The sequence below is a fragment of the Protomyctophum bolini genome (assembly GCF_963924005.1).
Source record: "Protomyctophum bolini genome assembly, chromosome: 1".
NCBI classification, from domain to species: Eukaryota; Metazoa; Chordata; class Actinopteri; order Myctophiformes; family Myctophidae; genus Protomyctophum; species Protomyctophum bolini.
Window position 1 is genome coordinate 28,112,937 of NC_137862.1, and position 18,809 is coordinate 28,131,745.

The 18,809-nt window shown below is 43.0% G+C and overlaps 1 protein-coding gene across 1 annotated transcript; it reads right to left on the reverse strand.

The window, feature by feature from the left end:
* Positions 1-3,991: 3,991 nt before the first annotated feature.
* LOC308319942 (carbonic anhydrase 7-like) lies at positions 3,992-4,813 on the reverse strand (the record flags this gene model as incomplete). Its single annotated transcript, XM_080770183.1, has 1 exon — positions 3,992-4,813. The coding sequence occupies one exon, from the start codon at positions 4,811-4,813 to the stop codon at positions 3,992-3,994; it is 822 nt and encodes a 273-aa protein (XP_080626309.1).
* Between the last annotated feature and the right edge of the window lie 13,996 nt (positions 4,814-18,809).

Consider the following 18,809-nt stretch of genomic DNA (forward strand, 5'->3'; position numbering starts at 1 on the left):
AACAAATAAAAAGTCATTGTCAATGGGAATTCTATGTTTGTGTAGGATGTAAATATACAGCTGAATGTACAGTATAGGATCAAATATAAACAACTAAACTACACCTGCCTTAGACTTGTATTGTATGTCCAGCATATAATTAAATGACGATTTACGTCATTAGCGATTTACCTATAGCGAGAATTATTACCAAGCTAAAGTGTATATTAAGTATGTAAAGTGTAAAGTGTATGGCAGAATTGTGCTTTCGTTTTTCCTTATAACATTCTCAAGCATTATACAGTACGTACTGTGAGCCAGTTATAGCCCCTTTTGACAACATGACAACTAAAGTGACACATACTGTATGTGTTTGTTTCCATAAACTGTGCACTCAAGGTTTCTCACAGCCTCGTTTTGTCCTTGCTCTGAGGGTACTGTATACTATAAGCCTGAGTTCTGGGAACCCAACCCAGGGGCAATTCTGTGGTGTTTCTGTTAAAAGCTTGTTTGTCGCCTGTTGTCACACAAGACAAATAATGTTGATGACGTGCCAGAGGCAGTTTTGTTTTTGTGACATATACCTTTCCGCTTCACAGTCGGTCCTTTTTTATGGAGACTCTAAACAAAACACCATCCTTAATAGCTATGGCAGTTTGTGGGTTCTCCCCGTATAGTCCAAACGGGCTGTTAAATATGCCACAGTATAAAAACTCACCTGCGATCAGTTGACAATCAATTACTATGACAAAGTACATTGTATATTACCAATTAAAATTCTTCTCATCTAAGGGGCGACGTCACTACAACTAAAATTGCAGGTGTGTGAGAGGTGAGAGAGAGAGAGAGAGAGAGAGGGGGGGGGGGGGGGGATTCCCTAGAGGAATCAGACATACAAGAGGGACAGACATCAGCATAGCTGCCCATGCAGCCCTTAATGTCATCTCACTGAGTGAGTAGCCGCTACTCTAAGGGCTCCATTTTCGTCACCCTTATCCCTAAACGTATTTTTTTACTATTTTGAAAAACATTTTTTAATAGTTCAACTAGCCAATCTACATTGACACTTTGTGAGCTTGTAGAATGGCCATTTTAACTATTCAAAAATGTTTTGCAAAATAGTAAAAATAAAAAAGGCAAATAAGTTTAGGGATAAGGGGTGTAGCGGTGACAAAAACACCATTAAGGGGCAGAGAAAGCTCCTATATTCGTAATTTTCGGGCTGCGGGTGCATTGCGGGCCGTGTCGCGGGAAACAAAACAGCGTTGACGAAATTGGAGCCCTAAGTGTCTCAACCTTCCACAGGGGAGGGAAATAGGTGCCAGGAAACAAAAAACAGGCAGGAACAAAAACATCTCCTAGCAGTAGCACCACTAGTACCGCGACATTCCAGCCCTGTCCAGAATCAACTTTATTCAGAAACATCTTTATTGTCACACCATGTGTATAGAGGTGGCTCGTCACAGGTGGTATTTGTTTTTGCTCCATAATTTTGTTGTATTGAGGGAGACGGGCATGAAGAAAGATATGTACATTAAATAAGCACGGCAAACTTGGCAAGAGAACTTGAGAGGGTGAGGGGAGCTCTTATCATCACGCATCAGGATACATCGTCATACATCAACATTCCGCGCTCAGCCAATCAAATCATCACGAATGTCATTCCGGCCAATCACTTTTGGCGTCTTCACTTTTCTACCCCTCATTCTTTTATCTTCAATTCAATATGTAGCCAATCAAATCATCGCTATGGGGTGATCAGCCAGTCATCAGCCAATGTTTGTGTCACTGTCCACACAGACCCACAAAGCTGGGCATGGGAGGGGCTAGCGCCCCTCAAGAAAATAATAAAAATGCAACATATGGACATTAATAGTATACTGTAAAACCAGCAGATTGATCTGAGCTTAAGCATAAGGTGCTAAAGTAGTAACACATTGGTAGGTAGCGGCAGGTATGCATTGATTGATTGATTGAAGTATTTATTAACAGTTTGCAGAACACATCATAACATTTAGAGACGTACAAATATACACTACTACCGTATATAGCCAAAAACAGGAAATCATCATAAAGGAGGTAAAAAGGGGGGGGAAACAGTAAGGGGGGAAGGGGTGGGGGGGATTCAGATTTAACGGGGGCCAGTTTCGAATTGCAGCCGTCCGTAGGTGCCTTTTGAGAGCGGTTTTGAAGGAGTCAAGGGATGACATTAGACATGAGGTGAACAAATAAAAACATAAAAAAATACAAACTTCACAGGTAAAAAGTAAATAAAAACTGCGTCCTCCCCACCTTCAAGTTTGTGTTACGCAATGTTTGTGTTCACACAAACACTCACAATGCATTGTCAAAGGCATTTTAATGTTTGTATTATAGGACAAAGTTGGTGTGTACACACTCTGCTAAGATCGTCCCTCAAAGATGTTTCAGTTTCAAGTAGAGTGTTCCAGTCGGCAGGCCAGTCTACAGTAGCTGGCATGAAAGCTGTTCACACATCTGTTGCCTGGCCGCGGTTGTTAGTGAACCGTATGTGGATGTGATGGTATCCATATTTCTATTATGCAGTAAAGTTCAATCATTCTGAAAGAAATCACTTGATCACTTGTGTGAAGTGAAGAGGGGACACTCTTATCATCATACATTCCATTACATGCTCATCCAATGAAATCATCACAAATGTCGCACACGTTCTTCCGTGCTCGGCCAATCAAATCATCAACAAATGTGGTACACACAAACACAAAGCTGGGCATATATATAGGAGGGGCTAACGCCCCTCAAAACATCAGACCCATTGGGAGTAAGCGGTGCCTAACTCTGTTTGATGAGTGTGTGCTGGTATCCAAATACTGCTCTGTGTAATGTTGGTATTCAGGCGTTACTACTCTGTGTAGCATGGTACTCAGGCAGTACTGCTCTATTTGACGTGTGGAGGAGTGTTGCACTGTGTCTCCTATGTGTTTAATTAGTGTAATTTGTTCCATCGTTGAGTTGCAATCAGCTGCAGCTGTTTATATCGTGCTCAGTCAGACGTACAAACACACACCGTCAGTCTTGGAAGAGGCTTGGGCACCGCTTAAAAATATATGATCATCGAAACCTTTGCCAGTACCTTCGTAAATAAAAATCACAAGTGAGGGGCGCTTTGTTTTTCACACATTTACGTCATATTTGGTGGACATTTGACCTCATCTCTGACCTCATCTCTCCTTTTATCCTTCAATGGCCAATATTGAGACGTGTGGGGACAAAAGCTGTATATAGGAGGTGCGCTCCTCAAAAATCACACCTGTGTGAAGTGAGGGGTGCTCTTATCATCATACCTTATCTCAGTCCGGCCAATCACAATTTGTGTTTTTTGCGTTTACACAAACACTCAAAGTTGTCCATTCATTGTCAATGGCATTTAATGTTTGTGTTAGTACATACACTAAGGCTGCACTAAAGCTAGCCCCCCTCAAATAAATCATACTTGTGTGAAGCGAGGGCCGCCTGGATATGTTAAAAAGTCAAAGTATTTGTTGACTAAAACTAGGATGAAAAATGTTCGTCGACAATTTTTTTTCACTGACAAAAACTAAATGGAGAGTAAAAGAAAACTAAGCTATGCTGACTAAAACTTAAGACTAAATATACATGTATTGGCACCTCCCTTTATAGTCAACAAATAAAAACTACACTAAAATGTTAGGAAGGGACTGAAATGAAAGCCTGGGTATCGAGGCTAGGAAGGGACTAGTGGACAAGAGTCATTTTACACTTGGTTGCAACGCGTCACGCTGCGACACGTTGTAGAGCTTGCAGATCTGCTATTTTCAGCAAGTGTAAAATCAGCCATTACGACGCCACGACTAAATCAACGGTAGATTTAGTAGACTAAAATATTATGATATTTAATCAACAAAAACAAACACTACATTTTTCCAGGTGACTAAAATTTGACTTAAAGTAAATGGAAACTATTCAAAATGTGCTGTCCCAAATCAAGCTCCTTATGGTCCTTTCACCGCCGCTATCCGCCGTTCCTGTCGAACGAGGCGTGCACCACCCTGTCCTTCAGGGGCTGCAGAGGCCTGAAGTTGTTCCTCATCATCTTCTTGTCCTCCTCCTCCCGGTTGAAGTGGAGCTGTCGGAACTTGTCCACCTGCTTCTCGGGCACCAGGATGGGCTCCTTCAGGATCATCCAGGTGACGCTCTCGCTGAGGGGCGGCGTGGTCAGCGAGCCCGCGTACGTCCAGTAGTGCAGGTTGCTGGGCATGAGGCACATGGGGTTGAAGCCCTTGAAGTCCACCGCCCTGTCCTTGTACTTGACCATGTACAGGGCGTCCGTTATGGCGCGGAGCCCGCCGTTGTCCTGCGGCACCTTCCGGTCGTCGCCCGTCTCCACGAAGATGCAGAGGATGGCGAGGCCGTCGGAGGCCGCCCGTGCTTGGTCGTACGACTTGTACTTGACGGCGTTCCAGTGGACCACATGGAGCTCCGAGGGGTACCGCTTCCCGCCGACGGCGTGCTCAGAGCCCTCGCCGCCCTTCTCACCCCAGTGGAAGTGGAGCTGCTTCAGCCGGTAGGAGTGCTCGAGAGGGCCGCTCTCGAGCATCGAGCGGTCGTCCTTGTCCTCGAAGTTGACCAGCACAGAATGTCCGTCGTTCTCGATCTGCCTCGAGGTGCACTTGTCGTAGGACAGCACGAGGGGCTTGAGGTAAGCGTCGTAGACGGCCTTGCGAGGGTCGACGTCGATGGGTGACTGGCTCTCCCCGGCGTCCCACGTCGAGTCCCATGTGGAGGGGCCGTTCTCCTCTCCATACCCCCAGTTATGCGCCGTGATTTGCGCCATAACCCTTATGTATAGAAAGCTATTGATGACTGGCGTGGAGTCGGCTCCTTATAAACTCACATGGTGACGTCATAATGATGTTCCGTCCAGATTCGACCATTGGTAGGAAAAGTACTCAAACTTCTTCGAACAAACAAAAATATGAAACAAAAAAGGGACTCCTGCACATCCAAAAAGACCCGTAGGAGGTGCAAGTCTACAAAAATATTAATTTGAAACTATGATTCCCTGCTTTCATATGACAAATTCTAAAAAATCCAATGGCAGTCCTACAGTCAAATTTGGTCACAATTGGTACCTGAGTCTGGTGTTGTTGAGTCTGGTAGGGACTATGATATCTAGAAACAGTATGCTCACACAAAGTGAACTTCACCCTCTTCTCCAGGTGGGTGAGGGCTGTGTGTAGTTTTATGTCTATGGCATCGGCTTTTTGAGTGGTGTTAGCCACTCCTATACACAGCAATGTGTATGTATATGTAACTTGTACGTACTTAAGTATGTATGTCTGCACTGACTCAACTGAGTGTTGCTGTACTGTACATGCTGTACTGTACTAAAGAAAACGCTATTATCGTGCTCAGACATACACAGAGACAGGTCTGATTATTATTTATTTTTTTTCACTTTTATAATGGATATATAGGGGAAAGCATGAAGTAATTTGGAAGTTGCTTCCCTATGGATCTATAGAGGTAATCCACGGCATTTATATCCGCCAGGAGTTAGCTCAATTCCACCCCCTGAAATTAAGTCACCGTTCCTAGATGACCTCACTTTGCTGTAGTAGAAATCACTCTGACCTCTTCTAAGGAACTGAGTGTTTTGGCTTGTAGGTCTAAACAGGGCTGTAACAGAGCTACGAGCTTTGACAATAAGGTCTTGTACGTCTAAACAGGGCTGTAACAGGGCTACAAGCTTTGACGATAAGGTCTTGTAGGTCTAAACAGGGCTACAAGCTTTGACGATAAGGTCTTATAGGTCTAAACAGGGCTGTAACAGGGCTACAAGCTTTGACGATAAGGTCTTGTAGGTCTAAACAGGGCTGTAACAGGGCTACGAGCTTTGACGATAAGGAGTTGTGATCGACAATGCCGAAGCAGACTTTCTTTCAAATGCATTAAAATTCTATATTCCACAAGAAAGAAAGGAATGAAACAAGAAGAACAGAAGATATGTGGAAAGGGAAGAACACAGAAAAAAGGAAAGGATGACACTAAAAAATAGAAAAATATTAAAAACAATCTGGACAGAAGTTGAGTTCAACGGAGAAGAAAAATGCAAATGCTCATCAGAGTTAGCTTGACCTCGGGGGGAAATGGGCGAAGAGTGATGGCCATTTATCCCTCTCGGCAGGTACTAACCTTTCTCTCCACCCCCAAAGATATTTTTTCCTCTCATGAAATAAGCATTAATCCATTCTGGGCGGGAACCCCTTTTGGTGTTTTAAGCATTGTGTTATACTTCAGCTATTGAAAAATAGCAGATCTACAACCTCACGAGATTGTAGGTCTGCTATTTTTGAAAAATCGTGAAAATGCGGCACACATCTTTGAATCTATATTGTTTCAGAGCGAACGTCTTTAACTCAAATCTTTGCTTCTGGGGGTCCCTGGAACCACATCATTTCAGATGGGGGGTGGGTGGCCAAATACATATCCTTCTGGGGGTCTTTCACATGAAATAGTTTGAGAACCACTGACATGGGTTTTTTCAGAAAACTGCATGATTTAGAAGGTCGAAATGGGTTAATGTCAAACACGTCAAGCTATTCCCTTTTGCCACCTGCAGCGTGGCTAGATTACATCCTGCACCTTCTCACAGCTGAAGGTGATGATCATAAATGGTATCCCTGAGGTGATATGGGACAATTCTGCAATTTGACGGCTTTTCTTGCTGAGATTTTTATGAGGCGGGTTGTTCATCTGCAACAGGGAATTTGTGTTGTCCATCTTAATGTTTGCTCAGAGAGAGAGAGACAGAGAGAGAGAGAGAGAGAGAGAGAGAGAGAGAGAGAGAGAGAGAGAGAGAGAGAGAGAGAGATAATGTGATGGACACGTGTTGCTGAGAGAGAGAGAGAGAGAGAGAGAGAGAGAGAGAGAGAGAGAGAGAGAGAGAGAGAGAGAGAGAGATAATTGAAATGGGGTGCAGAAAACCTTATGTTTGGTAGTTTCAGTAATGTGTGGCTTTTGTTATGTTTCAGCTGTTGATCACCAAATGTCAGCAAACATTTACATCTGCATAGCTACCAACTCCACCAATTCCTCTGACGGTCAAAGATGCCTCAACACCACGTATACATATTACCAACTGAGCGACATCCGTCACGAGGTAGTGTTAATTCACTTTTTTTAAATCATGCCGCGGGCGTTTCGACCTGATGTAGGTATTTCGCCTACGTATATTGTGTGCCGGCTATAGACTACTTGTTCATTTCGAGTATAGTTATGCAAGTGTGTGTGTGTGTGTGTGTGTGTGTGTGTGTGTGTGTGTGTGTTCTCATCCACTCTTAGTACTCTCATCCACTCTTACTCACATCAACTCTTAGTACTCTCATCCACTCTTAGTACTCTCACATCCACTCTTAGTACTCGCATCCACTCTTAGTACTCGCATCCACTCTTAGTACTCTCATCCACTCACATCCACTCTTAGTACTCTCACATCCACTCTTAGTTCACATCCACTCTTAGTACTCTCACATCCACTCTTAGTACTCACATCCACTCTTAGTACTCACATCCACTCTTAGTACTCTCATCCACTCTTAGTACTCTCATCCACTCTTAGTACTCTCATCCACTCTTAGTACTCTCACATCCACTCTTAGTACTCTCATCCACTCTTAGTACTCTCATCCACTCTTAGTACTCTCACATCCACTCTTAGTACTCTCATCCACTCTTAGTACTCTCACATCCACTCTTAGTACTCTCACATCCACTCTTAGTTCACATCCACTCTTAGTACTCTCACATCCACTCTTAGTACTCACATCCACTCTTAGTACTCACATCCACTCTTAGTACTCTCATCCACTCTTACCCACATCCACTCTTAGTACTCTCATCCACTCTTAGTACTCTCATCCACTCTTAGTACTCGCATCCACTCTTAGTACTCTCACATCCACTCTTAGTACTCTCACATCCACTCTTAGTACTCTCATCCACTCTTAGTACTCACATCCACCCTTAGTACTCTCATCCACTCTTAGTACTCTCGTCCACTCTTAGTACTCACATCCACTCTTAGTACTCACATCCACCCTTAGTACTCTCATCCACTCTTAGTACTCACATCCACTCTTAGTACTCACATCCACTCTTAGTACTCACATCCACTCTTAGTACTCTCATCCACTCTTAGTACTCTCATCCACTCTTACTCACATCCACCCTTAGTACTCTCATCCACTCTTAGTACTCTCATCCACTCTTAGTACTCTCTCATCTACTCTTAGTACTCTCATCCACTCTTAGTACTCTCACATCCACTCTTAGTTCACATCCACTCTTAGTACTCTCACATCCACTCTTAGTAATCACATCCACTCTTAGTACTCACATCCACTCTTAGTACTCTCATCCACTCTTACCCACATCCACTCTTAGTACTCTCATCCACTCTTACCCACATCCACTCTTAGTACTCTCATCCACTCTTAGTACTCTCATCCACTCTTAGTACTCGCATCCACTCTTAGTACTCTCATCCACTCTTACTCACATCCACTCTTAGTACTCTCACATCCACTCTTAGTACTCTCATCCACTCTTAGTACTCACATCCACCCTTAGTACTCTCATCCACTCTTAGTACTCTCGTCCACTCTTAGTACTCACATCCACTCTTAGTACTCACATCCACCCTTAGTACTCTCATCCACTCTTAGTACTCACATCCACTCTTAGTACTCACATCCACTCTTAGTACTCACATCCACTCTTAGTACTCACATCCACTCTTAGTACTCTCATCCACTCTTACTCACATCCACCCTTAGTACTCTCATCCACTCTTAGTACTCTCATCCACTCTTAGTACTCTCTCATCTACTCTTAGTACTCTCATCCACTCTTAGTACTCTCATCCACTCTTAGTACTCACATCCACCCTTAGTACTCTCGTCCACTCTTAGTACTCTCGTCCACTCTTAGTACTCACATCCACTATTAGTACTCACATCCACTCTTACTCTCATCCACCCTTAGTACTCTCATCCACTCTTACTCACATCCACCCTTAGTACTCTCATCCACTCTTAGTACTCTCTCATCTACTCTTAGTACTCTCATCCACTCTTAGTACTCTCATCCACTCTTAGTACTCACATCCACCCTTAGTACTCTCATCCACTCTTAGTACTCTCGTCCACTATTAGTAATCACATCCACTCTTACTCTCATCCACCCTTAGTACTCTCATCCACTCTTACTCACATCCACCCTTAGTACTCTCATCCACTCTTAGTACTCTCATCCACTCTTAGTACTCTCTCATCTACTCTTAGTACTCTCATCCACTCTTAGTACTCTCATCCACTCTTAGTACTCACATCCACCCTTAGTACTCTCATCCACTCTTAGTACTCTCGTCCACTCTTAGTACTCACATCCACTATTAGTACTCACATCCACTCTAACTCTCATCCACCCTTAAAACGATTATCGATTAATAATTTTCATAATCGATTTCGGGTCCTATTAACGATAATCGATTAATTGATTAAACGGACCCATCCCTAGTACTCTCATCCAATCTTAGTACTCTCATCCACTCTTACTCACATCCACTCTTAGTACTCTCATCCACTCTTAGTACTCTCACATCCACTCTTAGTACTCGCATCCACTCTTAGTACTCGCATCCACTCTTAGTACTCGCATCCACTCTTAGTACTCTCACATCCACTCTTAGTACTCGCACATCCACTCTTAGTACTCTCACATCCACTCTTAGTACTCACATCCACTCTTAGTACTCTCACATCCACTCTTAGTACTCTCACATCCACTCGTAGTACCCACATCCACTCTTAGTACTCTCATCCTCTCTTACTCACATACACTCTTAGTACTCTCATCCACTCTTAGTACTCTCATCCACTCTTAGTACTCTCACATCCACTCTTAGTACTCACATCCACTCTTAGTACTCTCATCCACTCTTACTCACATACACTCTTAGTACTCTCATCCACTCTTAGTACTCTCATCCACTCTTAGTACTCTCACATCCACTCTTATTACTCACATCCACTCTTAGTACTCTCATCCACTCTTACTCACATCCACCCTTAGTACTCTCATACACTCTTAGTACTCTCATCCACTCTTAGTACTCTCTCATCCACTCTTAGTACTCTTATCCACTCTTAGTACTCTTGTCCACTCTTAGTGCTCTCATCCACTCTTAGTACTCTCATCCACTCTTAGTACTCTCATCCACTCTTAGTACTCTCATCCACTCTTAGTACTCTCACATCCACTCTTAGTACTCACATCCACCCTTAGTACTCTCATCCACTCTTAGTACTCTCGTCCACTCTTAGTACTCTCGTCCACTCTTAGTACTCACATCCACTCTTAGTACTCACATCCACTCTTAGTACTCACATCCACCCTTAGTACTCACATCCACTCTTAGTACTCGCATCCACTCTTAGTACTCTCACATCCACTCTTAGTACTCGCACATCCACCCTTAGTACTCTCATCCACTCTTAGTACTCACATCCACTCTTACTCTCATCCACCCTTAGTACTCTCATCCACTCTTACTCACATCCACCCTTAGTACACTCATCCACTCTTAGTACTCTCATCCACTCTTAGTACTCTCTCATCTACTCTTAGTACTCTCATCCACTCTTAGTACTCTCATCCACTCTTAGTACTCTCGTCCACCCTTAGTACTCACATCCACTATTAGTACTCACATCCACTCTTACTCTCATCCACCCTTAAAACGATTATCGATTAATAATTTTCATAATCGATTTCGGGTCCTATTAACGATAATCGATTAATTGATTAAACGGACCCATCCCTAGTACTCTCATCCAATCTTAGTACTCTCATCCACTCTTACTCACATCCACTCTTAGTACTCTCATCCACTCTTAGTACTCTCACATCCACTCTTAGTACTCGCATCCACTCTTAGTACTCGCATCCACTCTTAGTACTCGCATCCACTCTTAGTACTCTCACATCCACTCTTAGTACTCGCACATCCACTCTTAGTACTCTCACATCCACTCTTAGTACTCACATCCACTCTTAGTACTCTCACATCCACTCTTAGTACTCTCACATCCACTCTTAGTACTCTCACATCCACTCGTAGTACCCACATCCACTCTTAGTACTCTCATCCTCTCTTACTCACATACACTCTTAGTACTCTCATCCACTCTTAGTACTCTCATCCACTCTTAGTACTCTCACATCCACTCTTAGTACTCACATCCACTCTTAGTACTCTCATCCACTCTTACTCACATACACTCTTAGTACTCTCATCCACTCTTAGTACTCTCACCCACTCTTAGTACTCTCACATCCACTCTTAGTACTCACATCCACTCTTAGTACTCACATCCACCCTTAGTACTCTCATCCACTCTTAGTACTCTCATCCACTCTTAGTACTCTTATCCACTCTTAGTACTCTCATCCACTCTTAGTACTCTCATCCACTCTTAGTACTCTCATCCACTCTTAGTACTCTCATCCACTCTTAGTACTCTCACATCCACTCGTAGTACCCACATCCACTCTTAGTACTCTCATCCTCTCTTACTCACATACACTCTTAGTACTCTCATCCACTCTTAGTACTCTCATCCACTCTTAGTACTCTCACATCCACTCTTAGTACTCACATCCACTCTTAGTACTCTCATCCACTCTTACTCACATACACTCTTAGTACTCTCATCCACTCTTAGTACTCTCACCCACTCTTAGTACTCTCACATCCACTCTTAGTACTCACATCCACTCGTAGTACCCACATCCACTCTTAGTACTCTCATCCTCTCTTACTCACATACACTCTTAGTACTCTCATCCACTCTTAGTACTCTCATCCACTCTTAGTACTCTCACATCCACTCTTAGTACTCACATCCACTCTTAGTACTCTCATCCACTCTTACTCACATACACTCTTAGTACTCTCATCCACTCTTAGTACTCTCACCCACTCTTAGTACTCTCACATCCACTCTTAGTACTCACATCCACTCTTAGTACTCACATCCACCCTTAGTACTCTCATCCACTCTTAGTACTCTCATCCACTCTTAGTACTCTTATCCACTCTTAGTACTCTCATCCACTCTTAGTACTCTCATCCACTCTTAGTACTCTCATCCACTCTTAGTACTCTCATCCACTCTTAGTACTCTCACATCCACTCTTAGTACTCACATCCACCCTTAGTACTCTCATCCACTCTTAGTACTCTTGTCCACTCTTAGTACTCTCGTCCACTCTTAGTACTCACATCCACTCTTAGTACTCACATCCACTCTTAGTACTCACATCCACCCTTAGTACTCCCATCCACTCTTAGTACTCTTATCCACTCTTAGTACTCTCATCCACTCTTAGTACTCTCATCCACTCTTAGTACTCTCATCCACTCTTAGTACTCTCACATCCACTCTTAGTACTCTCACATCCACTCTTAGTACTCACATCCACTCTTAGTACTCTCGTCCACTCTTAGTACTCACATCCACTCTTAGTACTCACATCCACTCTTAGTACTTACATCCACCCTTAGTACTCTCATCCACTCTTAGTACTCCCATCCACTCTTAGTACTCACATCCACCCTTAGTACTCTCATCCACTCTTAGTATTCTCATCCACTCTTAGTACTCTCATCCACTCTATCCACTCTTAGTACTCTCATCAACTCTTACTCTCATCCACTCTTAGTACTCTCATCCACTCTTAGTACTCTCACATCCACTCTTACTCTCATCCACCCTTAAAACGATTATCGATTATTAATTTTCATAATCGATTTCGGGTTCTATTAACGATAATCGATTAATCGATTAATCGGACCCATCCCTAGTACTCTCATCCACTCTTAGTACTCTCATCCACTCTTACTCACATCCACTCTTGGTACTCTCATCCACTCTTAGTACTCTCACATCCACTCTTAGTACTCACATCCACCCTTAGTACTCTCATCCACTCTTAGTACTCTCGTCCACTCTTAGTACTCACATCCACTCTTAGTACTCACATCCACTCTTAGTACTCACATCCACCCTTAGTACTCGCATCCACTCTTAGTACTCTCACATCCACTCTTAGTACTCGCACATCCACTCTTAGTACTCTCACATCCACTCTTAGTACTCACATCCACTCTTAGTACTCCCATCCACTCTTAGTACTCTCACATCCACTCTTAGTACTCACATCCACTCTTAGTACTCACATCCACTCTTAGTACTCACATCCACCCTTAGTACTCCCATCCACTCTTAGTACTCGCATCCACTCTTAGTACTCTCACATCCACTCTTAGTACTCGCACATCCACTCTTAGTACTCTCACATCCACTCTTAGTACTCACATCCACTCTTAGTACTCTCACATCCACTCTTAGTACTCACATCCACTCTTAGTACTCACATCCACTCTTAGTACTCTCATCCACTCTTAGTACTCTCATCCACTCTTACTCACATCCACTCTTAGTACTCTCATCCACTCTTAGTACTCTCGTCCACTCTTAGTACTCACATCCACTATTAGTACTCACATCCACTCTTACTCTCATCCACCCTTAAAACGATTATCGATTAATAATTTTCATAATCGATTTCGGGTCCTATTAACGATAATCGATTAATTGATAAAACGGACCCATCCCTAGTACTCTCATCCACTCTTAGTACTCTCATCCACTCTTACTCACATCCACTCTTAGTACTCTCACATCCACTCTTAGTACTCTCACATCCACTCTTAGTTTACATCCACTCTTAGTACTCTCACATCCACTCTTAGTACTCACATCCACTCTTAGTACTCTCACATCCACTCTTAGTACTCTCTCATCCACTCTTACCCACATCCACTCTTAGTACTCTCATCCACTCTTAGTCACATACACTCTTAGTACTCTCATCCACTCTTAGTACTCTCATCCACTCTTAGTACTCTCATCCACTCTTACTCACATCCACTCTTAGTACTCTCACATCCACTCTTAGTACTCTCACATCCACTCTTAGTTCACATCCACTCTTAGTACTCTCACATCCACTCTTAGTACTCACATCCACTCTTAGTACTCTCACATCCACTCTTAGTACTCTCTCATCCACTCTTACCCACATCCACTCTTAGTACTCTCATCCACTCTTAGTCACATACACTCTTAGTACTCTCATCCACTCTTAGTACTCTCATCCACTATTAGTACTCTCATCCACTCTTACTCACATCCACTCTTAGTACTCTCACATCCACTCTTAGTACTCTCATATCCACTCTTAGTTCACATCCACTCTTAGTACTCTCACATCCACTCGTAGTACTCACATCCACTCTTAGTACTCTCACATCCACTCTTAGTACTCTCTCATCCACTCTTACCCACATCCACCCTTAGTACTCTCATCCACTCTTAGTACTCACATCCACTCTTAGTACTCTCTCATCCACTCTTACCCACATCCACCCTTAGTACTCTCATCCACTCTTAGTACTCTCGTCCACTCTTAGTACTCACATCCACCCTTAGTACTCCCATCAACTCTTAGTACTCGCGCATCCACTCTTAGTACTCGCACATCCACTCTTAGTACTCTCACATCCACTCTTAGTACTCACATCCACTATTAGTACTCTCACATCCACTCTTAGTACTCACATCCACTCTTAGTACTCTCATCCACTCTTACTCACATCCACTCTTACTCTCATCCACTCTTAGTACTCTCATCCACTCTTAGTACTCTCATCCACTCTTAGTACTCACATCCACTGTTAGTACTCTCATCCACTCTTAGTACTCACATCCACCCTTAGTACTCTCATCCACTCTTAGTATTCTCATCCACTCTTAGTACTCTCATCCACTCTATCCACTCTTAGTACTCTCATCCACTCTTACTCTAATCCACTCTTAGTACTCTCATCCACTCTTAGTACTCTCACATCCACTCTTACTCTCATCCACCCTTAAAACGATTATCGATTATTAATTTTCATAATCGATTTCGGGTCCTATTAACGATAATCGATTAATCGATTAATCGGACCCATCCCTAGTACTCTCATCCACTCTTAGTACTCTCATACACTCTTAGTACTCTCATCCACTCTTAGTACTCTCACATCCACTCTTAGTACTCACATCCACCCTTAGTACTCTCATCCACTCTTAGTACTCTCGTCCACTCTTAGTACTCACATCCACTCTTAGTACTCACATCCACTCTTAGTACTCACATCCACCCTTAGTACTCCCATCCACTCTTAGTACTCGCATCCACTCTTAGTACTCTCACATCCACTCTTAGTACTCGCACATCCACTCTTAGTACTCTCACATCAACTCTTAGTTCTCACATCCACTCTTAGTACTCTCACATCCACTCTTAGTACTCACATCCACTCTTAGTACTCACATCCACTCTTAGTACTCTCATCCACTCTTAGTACTCTCATCCACTCTTACTCACATCCACTCTTAGTACTCTCATCCACTCTTAGTACTCTCATCCACTCTTAGTACTCTCACATCCACTCTTAGTACTCACATCCACTCTTAGTACTCACATCCACTCTTAGTACTCTCATCCACTCTTAGTACTCACATCCACCCTTAGTACTCTCATCCACCCTTAGTACTCTCGTCCACTCTTAGTACTCACGTCCAATCTTAGTACTCACATCCACTCTTAGTACTCACATCCACCCTTGGTACTCTCATCCACTCTTAGTACTCTCATCCACTCTTAGTACTCTCATCCACTCTTAGTACTCTCATCCACTCTTAGTACTCACATCCACCCTTAGTACTCTCATCCACTCTTAGTATTCTCATCCACTCTTAGTACTCTCATCCACTCTATCCACTCTTAGTACTCTCATCCACTCTTAGTACTCTCATCCACTCTTAGTACTCTCATCCACTCTTAGAACTCTCACATCCACTCTTACTCTCATCCACCCTTAAAACGATTATCGATTATTAATTTTCATAATCGATTTCGGGTCCTATTAACGATAATCGATTAATCGATTAATCGGACCCATCCCTAGTACTCTCATCCACTCTTAGTACTCTCATCCACTCTTACTCACATCCACTCTTAGTACTCTCATCCACTCTTAGTACTCTCACCTCCACTCTTAGTACTCGCATCCACTCTTAGTACTCGCATCCACTCTTAGTACTCTCACATCCACTCTTAGTACTCACACATCCACTCTTAGTACTCTCACATCCACTCTTAGTACTCACATCCACTCTTAGTACTCTCACATCCACTCTTAGTACTCACATCCACTCTTAGTACTCTCATCCACTCTTACTCACATCAACTCTTAGTACTCTCATCCACTCTTAGTACTCTCACATCCACTCTTAGTACTCACATCCACTCTTAGTACTCACATCCACTCTTAGTACTCTCATCCACTCTTAGTACTCTCACATCCACTCTTAGTACTCACATCCACTCTTAGTACTCTTATCCACTCTTAGTACTTCCACTCTTAGTACTCACATCCACTCTTAGTACTCTTATCCACTCTTAGTACTCTCACATTCACTCTTAGTACTCACATCCACTCTTAGTACTCACATCCACTCTTAGTACTCTCATCCACTCTTACTCACATCCACTCTTAGTACTCGCATCCACTCTTAGTACTCTCACATCCACTCTTAGTACTCGCACATCCACTCTTAGTACTCTCACATCCACTCTTAGTACTCACATCCACTCTTAGTACTCTCACATCCACTCTTAGTACTCACATCCACTCTTAGTACTCACATCCACTCTTAGTACTCTCATCCACTCTTAGTACTCTCATCCACTCTTACTCACATCCACTCTTAGTACTCTCATCCACTCTTAGTACTCTCGTCCACTCTTAGTACTCACATCCACTATTGGTACTCACATCCACTCTTACTCTCATCCACCCTTAAAACGATTATCGATTAATAATTTTCATAATCGATTTCGGGTCCTATTAACGATAATCGATTAATTGATAAAACGGACCCATCCCTAGTACTCTCATCCACTCTTAGTACTCTCATCCACTCTTACTCACATCCACTCTTAGTACTCTCACATCCACTCTTAGTACTCTCACATCCACTCTTAGTTTACATCCACTCTTAGTACTCTCACATCCACTCTTAGTACTCACATCCACTCTTAGTACTCTCACATCCACTCTTAGTACTCTCTCATCCACTCTTACCCACATCCACTCTTAGTACTCTCATCCACTCTTAGTCACATACACTCTTAGTACTCTCATCCACTCTTAGTACTCTCATCCACTCTTAGTACTCTCATCCACTCTTACTCACATCCACTCTTAGTACTCTCACATCCACTCTTAGTACTCTCACATCCACTCTTAGTTCACATCCACTCTTAGTACTCTCACATCCACTCTTAGTACTCACATCCACTCTTAGTACTCTCACATCCACTCTTAGTACTCTCTCATCCACTCTTACCCACATCCACTCTTAGTACTCTCATCCACTCTTAGTCACATCCACTCTTAGTACTCTCATCCACTCTTAGTACTCTCATCCACTCTTAGTACTCTCATCCACTCTTACTCACATCCACTCTTAGTACTCTCACATCCACTCTTAGTACTCTCATATCCACTCTTAGTTCACATCCACTCTTAGTACTCTCACATCCACTCGTAGTACTCACATCCACTCTTAGTACTCTCACATCCACTCTTAGTACTCTCTCATCCACTCTTACCCACATCCACCCTTAGTACTCTCATCCACTCTTAGTACTCACATCCACTCTTAGTACTCACATCCACTCTTAGTACTCTCTCATCCACTCTTACCCACATCCACCCTTAGTACTCTCATCCACTCTTAGTACTCTCGTCCACTCTTAGTACTCACATCCACCCTTAGTACTCCCATCCACTCTTAGTACTCGCGCATCCACTCTTAGTACTCGCACATCCACTCTTAGTACTCTCACATCCACTCTTAGTACTCACATCCACTATTAGTACTCTCACATCCACTCTTAGTACTCACATCCACTCTTAGTACTCTCATCCACTCTTACTCACATCCACTCTTACTCTCATCCACTCTTAGTACTCTCATCCACTCTTAGTACTCTCATCCACTCTTAGTACTCACATCCACTGTTAGTACTCACGTCCACTCTTAGTACTCACGTCCACTCTTAGTACTCACATCCACTCTTAGTACTCTCATCCACTCTTAGTACTCACATCCACTCTTAGTACTCACATCCACCCTTAGTACTCTCATCCACTCTTAGTATTCTCATCCACTCTTAGTACTCTCATCCACTCTATCCACTCTTAGTACTCTCATCCACTCTTACTCTCATCCACTCTTAGTACTCTCATCCACTCTTAGTACTCTCACATCCACTCTTACTCTCATCCACCCTTAAAACGATTATCGATTATTAATTTTCATAATCGATTTCGGGTCCTATTAACGATAATCGATTAATCGATTAATCGGACCCATCCCTAGTACTCTCATCCACTCTTAGTACTCTCATCCACTCTTAGTACTCTCATCCACTCTTAGTACTCTCACATCCACTCTTAGTACTCACATCCACCCTTAGTACTCTCATCCACTCTTAGTACTCTCGTCCACTCTTAGTACTCACATCCACTCTTAGTACTCACATCCACTCTCAGTACTCACATCCACCCTTAGTACTCCCATCCA